This window comes from Belonocnema kinseyi, chromosome 5 (assembly GCF_010883055.1).
Source record: "Belonocnema kinseyi isolate 2016_QV_RU_SX_M_011 chromosome 5, B_treatae_v1, whole genome shotgun sequence".
NCBI lineage: Eukaryota > Metazoa > Arthropoda > Insecta > Hymenoptera > Cynipidae > Belonocnema > Belonocnema kinseyi.
In genome coordinates this window covers 11,591,208-11,600,158 of record NC_046661.1, presented here as the reverse complement: position 1 = coordinate 11,600,158, position 8,951 = coordinate 11,591,208, and the positions used below count along the sequence as shown (strand labels likewise).

Below are 8,951 nucleotides of genomic sequence, written 5' to 3'. Positions count from 1 at the left end.
TGGGCACGTATAAAAAAATACGTGTCGAATATTTTGTGATGTTCTATAACATATCACAATTTCAAGAAAATCGGTGAGGTACACCTCGGGTACCTTCCTTGTTAGACTTGATTCGAATTTGAATGGAATGTTTAAAAATATGTAATGTATGAACAGAGTATCTACCCGACGGATGATTTCAAATTCTAATTTTGATTTCAGCCGAGTTTGAAAGATTTCATGATATTTCTAAGCATTTAAAAAGATTTCTGTTTTGAAAAAGAGAATTTTGTAAAAGGATTATAATTCTAAATTTGAACAGAAATTAGTTTCTAAATATCCAATTCTTAATCATAGTTAAAACTCTTTTAAAAAATTCCCGTTCTATTCCAAAAATTCTCAGTTTTAGGTAAGATTATAATTCTTTACCGGCATACCCTCCCCTAAAGTAAAAATTAAACTTCTGAACGAAATTTTCTGTTCTATTGTGAACCTAAAAGAAAAATTATAATTTTTTACGGAAACTCCAAGTTCCATTTCTGATTATAATTCTCTTAAAAAATGCAAAACATCTTGAGATAATGTCAAATGCTTGATACTGTGCAATTTTAATAAAGTAGACTTTTAAATTTTTTTCTATATTTTCATAGTCAAACAAATTTGTATAATATGTATTTGGATGTCTTATATATGTATAGGTATCTCTCCTGAAAATTATGTCACCATTTTAAATTTGTAACACAGGGTTTAACTACTATCAACTTTTACTTACATTTGCATGGGAAAATTCCAATAGTTCGAAAGAAAACGAAGAACTTAGAAAAATCAATTTAATAAATCAATACAAAATCAAGGAATTCAAACATTTTCAGGGGCAGGTGAATACCTGAATACAATAGTGGGTAGCCTCTCGTTTTAGCCATAAAAGAATGCAATCTACGTTATTGAGACATCCAATTTTTTCATTTCACAAGATTGGAGAAGTCTATGCTATTCATAATTTGAAATACTAAAATTAAATGGTATTTAATTTAAACAATAACGATTAGAAGAAATAGAAGATTTGGAAATTTAAAATGAAAGTTGAACAATTACGAATTTTTAAACTGTATGATTTTCTCAAGCAAATACGTTCCACATACCAATAAGAAAATGAGGAATTCACGTAGAGAAAAATTATTCCTTAGAATCAGAGAAATTTTTCCATGATTTGTTTTATTCCAATAAATTAGAAGTAATATAAAGTTTGATGAGAACATAGTAAAATTTGTTTCAACCACCGAAATATTTCTTAACCCAAATAAAACTTTCTTTGATTTTAAAGAAATATTGTTGGCGTTTTAAGAAACATTCGTCCAATTTGAATTTAAAAACTTTTAAATTTGAAGTTCAGCATCTTCGGAATATTGCATTACTACTAACGCTAAACAATTTAAAACCTTAAGGATTTAGAATGTCATCATCTAACATTTGTAATATGAAATGAAGATAAAAAAATATTCAATTTGAAGACACGAGTATGGCAATTAAATGAGGACCATGTAAATTTATCATTAAAATCTTTCAAAACTGAATAATTTTTCCAAACACAATTTGTAAAAGTTTCAAGTTGAATTAAGCATTTAGAATCAAGTACTTAAATTTGGAATCGTACAAAAGTGAACAATTATAAACCGAATCATTAGAAATGAAGTATAGTTGCAAAAAACAAAAGATTACCCTTCTATCGTTTTATATTACGCTCTTTCATGTGAGTACAAATTTCCATTAATCATCAAGCAAGGTTCATGTAAGTACATAAAAAAACTGAAAATGATTTATAAACATTTGAAAAAACTTGAAACATTTTTGATCTGGAACAGAGAATTTTGGAAAAGAATTATAATTGAGTTGGAACATCAGATAATTTTTGGTCATAACAATTGAAATTCTGATTTTGTACATAGAATTTTGTAAACACTTATAATGCCGAATTTAAATCGAAATTTTTTTTAGATTCTCTTTTTCTGCATCAAGATTAAAATTATTTTCCAATATTCTCGTTTAATCTAAAAAATTCTCTGCTACAAGGTAAATAATTATTCTTTCAGAAAATGTCCAGGCCTAATGTGTCAATTAGAATTCTTCACGGAAATCCCATCTCGTAAAGTGAAAATTGTGATTCTTTATAAACTCACTGTTCCAAGACACAATTAAATTTATTTGACAAAATGTCCGGTGGAAGTCAAAATAATATAATTATATATACATCATTTTATATTATAATTCAGAAATATGATAACACCCCATTTTCAAAAATTGGAAAAGTTGTTTTGATAAATACCCTTTTTCATGAATCAGAATTTAAATTATTTTGTCAAACTCCCTATTCCATGTCATTAATTACCTATTTGAATCAAAAGTTTTAATTCTTTACAAAATTTTCTGACCCAAAGTCAAAATTATAATTCTTTACGTGTCTTTTTTATATTTAATTTATTCTTAACCCCTCCTCCCCTTCTCTAAATAATAATCTTTTCGGAAAAGATTTATTTAGATTTATTTATTATCTATATAAAAGATTGTAATGGGCCGATAAGAAACAAGAGCCTTCAAAAATCGTTGTTAGAATAACTGGAAGAAGTTAAACGACAACGACACAATCACTTGAACCATGATCAACTTTTATTGAAATAGAACTGATGAGTTTACGAACATAGAGTGAGAAGTCATCACGACGGTGGCTGAGCTTGTACTGGCTCGCTTATGGAATTCGCACAAGAGAACTAAAAAGTGGTGGCAGAATTCTGCCTCTTTGCGCGAGCGCATATCAAATAGTACCTTGACTCGAACAGTTGAAATCATAAGAAATATCAAATCTAACACTTCTTCTGGAGTCGAGTGGTACTTCAAACAAATCATGTTAATATAAAATAAAATACAAATAACATGCTTAATCTTCGCATGAAACGTTGGATTTTCCGCCAAAGAAAGACAACTCCTGTTGTCACAAAGGATAGTGAGATCACCGTAGCTGTTAAATCCGAGTTCCTGAACTAGTCGTTGAAGATATATGGCCTCCTTGACAGATTCGGTCATGGCCATGTATTCGGCCTCCGTGGTAGAAAGTGCTACTGTCCTCTACTTTTGTGACTCCCATGAGATAGGTCCTCCGCCGAGTAGGAACAGGTATTTTGTTTGAGACTTGCGATCTTCGATAAAGCCTCCCCAGTCTGCGTCTTCAAATCCTTGAATCGGTCCTGATTTCTTTTTATAGACAAGCCCTATATCGACGGTTCATTTCAGAGAACGTAACACGCGTTTCGCCTTCTTCCAGTGCTCCGTTTCGTAACAATTGTTAAACTGTCCCAGTCTGCTAACTGAATAGGTGATGTCAGGGCGAGTCGTCACTGACAAATAAGTGAGGGCTCCGACGAACTCACGCTATGGGAGTTTGAGTTCATCTTCGCTGGGATTTTCATGTTTATTCAGTTTTGTCCCTGGATCGACTAGAGTGGCGACAGGTTTACAGTCGCGCATGTCGAACCTCTGGAGAAGTTCCTGTATGTATCCTTGCTGCCCCGTTGAAACTTGACTATCAGATTGTTTAAACTCGATTCCCAAGCAGCAGATTGCTCGGCCTTAGTCCTTTACTTCAAAATCAGCAGACAGTTTTCTTCTCAATTTGTCGATTGCTTTTTCATCTAGGGATTCGACGAGAATGTCATTTGCATATACAGCTATCATGATCATGTATTCCCCTGCTCCAGATTGAAAAAGGCATGGATCCAACTTCGATGGAGTGACACCGATTCTTCTGAGAACTTTGTCCAGCTCAGTGATGTCATTAAACGAATGGTGTTAAATCGAGTAACTGGAGCAAAGATTTTATGAAAAAGTATACCTGGTTGTTGACTGAATCCTTGACCATTCAGGCGAGTCTTTCTCCTCTCTATTGACACATCCAAGTTTAATTTGTTCCAGAGAATCATACGACTGTCGATAACCTTCCCTTGGCTCGGACGATCTATGAAAATCCATGTCCCATTTTTGATCATTGATTTCATCTCCGCTGCAATAGCGTTACGCCATTCCTGAGCATCTGATCCTGTCATCGCTTTCTTTATCAGTATTTCCGACATGAAAGTGTACTCTTCATCTTCAGTCGTTTCATCTTCTTCTGGAACGGGAGATAGATTCCTTTCATGTAGAGTACTGCTCCGTAATCCTATTCTAGTGCCGACTCTAGTGGTCTTGTTTCCCAAAACAATTTTCGACCTTCTCCCTTTTGGCCGTCCTGATTTTCTTTTATTTTCAGGTACCTCTTCTATTGGCAAGGTTTCGACTTCATTGTCGATTTTATTTTCGTTGTCGAGTGGGTCACTATCATCTTCTGGTGCAGACTGCACAATCTCCTGATGATCATAACGTCAAAAGCCTTCCTGTTGATCCTCACTTTGCTCCATTTCTTCTTCTTCTGGTGACCAATTATGTTCAATTTCAACCAAACGACGACTTTCCTCTGGTTTTTGATCTGAGGGTGAAAAATTTATTTGAGTTTCAGCCGCTGTCTTCAGATTAGAACTAAAACTTTCCGCGAATTTTAAGTCACGACTGATAATTACTTTCCTCTTATTGTTCGACCAGATCCGGTACGCCTTGAATTCATCGGAGTACCCTAAGATGATTCCGTCTTGACCCCGTTGATCTAGCTTTCCTCGTCCAGTGTCCTTGTCCAAATAGTGAACTTTGCTGCCAAACACTCTCAGATTTGACGCAGCTGGCACTTTACCTTCCCATAATTCGTAAACCGTTTTTCCATTTAGGCTTTTACTTGGTAATCTATTTCGTAAATAATTAGCCGTGTTGATTGCTTTGGCCCAAAACGAATTAGGGAGATTGGTTTCCATTAAAATACATATGACAGTGTCTAAAAGGGTCCTATTGTTTCTCTCGGCAGTGCCATTTTGTTCCGGATTATGTGGCACTGTCAATCTTCGTTCTATTCCTCGATTTTTCAAGTAAGAATCGAATTCTCTGTTGACGTATTTGCGTCCATTATCAGATTGAATCGACTGCACTTCCTTACCTTTTTGCTTTTCCACCAGGACTATATATTCCTTTGTTGCATTGAATGCTTCCGCCTTTGATTTTAAGAACCTAACCTCACACTACTTGGAGTAATCATCGATGAATTTGATGTAATATTTCGCCTTTCCAAGTGGCTACTCCCGACGGACCCCACACATCCGTGTGTATTATTTGCAACAATTCTCATCGTCGATTCGACTCCTTTGGAAAAGGGGTTCTTCACATATTCCCCTTCAGACAAATGTCACAGTCTATCTTTGTGAACGCACCTGTCAGTTGCACACCTGTGACGATACCTCTTCGCACTGCATTAGAAACATCCTTTACGTTCGCGTGATTGAACCGTCTTTGTAATACTTCAAACGAGGCTGTACTCGATTTTGCATTTGAAACCGCGCACGCTCTTTCTCCGATTTCTTCTACGCAGTACAAGTCTCCGATTCTGTTAGCGTAAAGTTCAGTATTTCTCTTATTGTTGATAACCTCCGCTAAGCTTTTTTTAAACAAAACACTGTAACCGCGGTCAGTTATTTTTGCTACCGATAAGAGATTGGTTCTCAAATCAGGCGCGTGCGACGCATTCTCGAGCGAGACATTTTCTAAATCCCGTGTTAACACTCCGCGTTCAGAATCCGTAATTTTCCGGAAACTGTTCTTATCGTTGCACAGATGGGTCGTCGCCCCACTATTGAGATAGCAATTTTTACGCAGATCGATGGATCAATGACTGTACACGTTCAAACACACATCTTCCGCGCACTTTGCTGATTGCTTTCTATTTTTATTCAAACGACATTCAGATTTCTTATGTACGAGCTTTTTACATATGAAGCACCTAAATTGATCCTGGGATCTTTTTTCCGCGTTAGCACTATAATTCACTTCCGTTGCTTGTTTTCGATTATCGCGCCTACCATGTTTATTCACAAAAATGGCATCTGAACTTTCGCCTTGTGGAACATTTTTCCGGGCATCATATTCTTCGATTATTTTTGTACGTAGAGATTCGGGTGTCGGTAAAGTGTCTCTAGACTCTATAGCGCACCTAAAGTTTTCGAAACTACCAGGGAGGCTATATAGGATCATTAAGGTCAGTAAATCGGGGTTGATTACTATGTCCATGTCCGCTAATTTGTCCACGGTAACGAAGAAATCGTTCAGATTATCACGAACATCATTTTCGTCCGTCATTTTGTGTAGCGTGAGTCTTTTCAGCAACGTGGCCTTTGTCGCCGGCCCTTTGGATTGAAAAATTTGTTCCAATCTCAACCACATTTCCCTCGACGTCGCACAGTTCTTCACCTGTTTGATATCACTCGTAGAAATCGACATGATAATGTCCGATTTAGCTTTTTGGTCGCTCTTTATACAAGCTCGTTCCACAGCAAAAGCTTGTGTACTTTCCCTACTTTCAGGTTTCACAGCATCACCGTTCTTTTTTTTTACCGCCGTTCATTTTTATGCTTTCTCACGCGTCGTCACACCCGGTACTTTTTTTGTGCGAATCTCGATTCTCTTTAAACTCGCGTACCTCTGGGCCCCAGAACCTGCTGGAGTAACTGGGAGAGGTTAAATGACAATGAGACAATCACTTGAACCGTGATCAACTTTTATTGAAATAAAACTAATGAGTTTACGAGAATAGAGTGAGAAGTCATTACGACGGTGGTTGAGCTTGTACTGACTCGCTTATGGGATTCGCACAAGAGAACTAAAAAGTGGTGACAGGATTCTGCCTCTTTGCGCAAGGGCATATCAAATAATACCTTGACTCGAACAGTTTAAATTATAAGAAATATCAAATCTAACAATCTTCACTATAAAAGTAATAGATTGTCTATACAGTTTGTGGAATTCCCGTGTGTCCTTATATAGATTGGATTTAATGGACAGTTCCTGTGTCGTTGATTCAATGGGGACGCCCACGTGATTTAATGAAAGAAAACTCAACCTGAGAGGAGACTACCTAAAGGAAAAAGATATCCGAGGACGAGATCAAAGGATCTCTCGTGGAGCAGCCATTCACTTGTTATCGGTCAGGTATTGAGTAAGTCTCTGTAGAATCAGATCGAGTAATTTCATATTTTAATCGGATGATTGTGAGTAACGAATCATTAGGAGAGAAATTGTCAAAGGCTGAATTTTATAAAATAATTTTATGAGAATTTGCGTGGAGTGAGAATGTTGAAATAATTGTTAAACTGAAAATAAATCCTATTTCCCGATATGAAGATTCTTTCGAACATCAAGCTGTCTCACAAGATAATTTTCCCTGAGATATTTTATAACAAAATTTGATTTTTGTGATTTGAATTTTTTGAAATTATTTGCTCGTAAAGGTACTGGTAAAGAAATAAGATGTCAATTCCTCGATCCCCACCCGGTAGGCAAAACCAATCACCTCAAATGTCGCCCAATCATCGTCGAGAAAATCAACAAAGAACACAAAGTAATGAGAAAGAGAATTTAATCAGTAATAATGGGCAATATAAAGAGAGAGAACGAACGAATGATAGAATAAGAGAAGAAATTAATTTAATTAATGTAAAATTGACACTGAGATTCCGAAATTTCATAATGAATATAAAGAAAATCCGATAGAATTCCTAGACGATTTAGACCAATATTTTAAAAAAAAATACCCTAACAGAGTGTGAACCTACGATAATCAAAGCAACTTTAAAAGGCAGAGCAAAATCATGGTTTTATGCGAATAATTGCGACTTTGAAAACTATGATGATTTTAAATTAAAATTTTTAGAAGAATTTTATTCTCTGGAATCTAGAGCAGAGAGAGGGAATGTATGGAGAAATAGAATGTATGGTAGGCAAGATGGTACATTAGTCAAATACTTTCATGATCAAGTGCACCAGACAAATTACCTTGATCCTCCTCTTTCAGAATACATGCGAAATTATACGATAATCAGACAGATACCAAGACGAATCCAAGACCATTTAGCCGCAGTTGCGGTAGGCAATACAGCAAAAGTTCTAAAAACAATAGCATGGTTAGATAGTACGGAAAGAGATGATAGAGGTCAAAACCGAAAGCAAAATATATAGCAGGACAAAAATAGTTGGGGTAAATATGGGTATGAGAGAGGCGAACGATCAAAAGGGTATACAGATTTTAGAAATGAAGATAAAAAAGATTGGTATACAGGGAAAAGTGATTATAAACAAAGAGACGGGGATAGACGCGAATCGTCGAGTATGCGAAATAGAGAGGGTAAATACAACAAGTGGGATTATCATGAACGGGATAATAAGGATAGATACAGATCTAGAACAGATCATATAGACAGGAAAGATTTCGGAAAAGGGAGAGATCGGGAAGAAAGAGAAGATTGGAGAAAGGAAAATAGAGACAGAAAGATAAGAGAAATAGGAATGGGGTAAACAAAAATAAGCGACGCGATGCAAACAAAAATAAGCAAAATAATAGGTGAGAAAAGTCAAGAGATTATAACAAAAGAGTTGCAACGATAAGAAAATGCATAGGTGAGAATTAAGGAGACTAGGATAAAAGGGATGACAGGGATGACAATAGGGATGATAGTAGATACGATAGCAGAGAAAATAGTTATAGGGATGATAGTGATAGATATAATAATCGTAGGGACGAAATAGAAGATATCTTAGATCCCGGAAATTTAAACGAAGTGTCGACAGTAATGCAGGACCTAACACAAGACGCGAAGGACATATAAGTGAAAGTAAATTGCGCACATTCAAAATGTGTAAATACAAATGTCCTTTGATATCAATAAAAGCAGCAGACGAAAGCAGGGGGGAAATACAGTGTGTCCCATATTTATAGGGCCACCCCATTTTTTAAGGATAATTTTTTCTCTATTGAAACAAAATGCACCAAATATTTTGAGTGGATAAATGAGTCG

At 35.8% G+C, this 8,951-nt stretch overlaps 1 protein-coding gene across 1 annotated transcript in view; it reads left to right on the top strand.

The window, feature by feature from the left end:
- LOC117172295 (protein kinase C and casein kinase substrate in neurons protein 2) overlaps nucleotides 1–6,950 on the top strand; it is a 547,527-nt gene extending 540,577 nt beyond the window's left edge. Inside the window, exon 10 of the mRNA XM_033360057.1 lies at nucleotides 6,925–6,950. Within this exon, the coding sequence (XP_033215948.1) occupies nucleotides 6,925–6,935 (11 nt within the window). The 3' untranslated portion in view covers nucleotides 6,936–6,950. The remainder of the gene's footprint in view (nucleotides 1–6,924) is intronic.
- The last annotated feature ends 2,001 nt before the right edge of the window (nucleotides 6,951–8,951 follow it).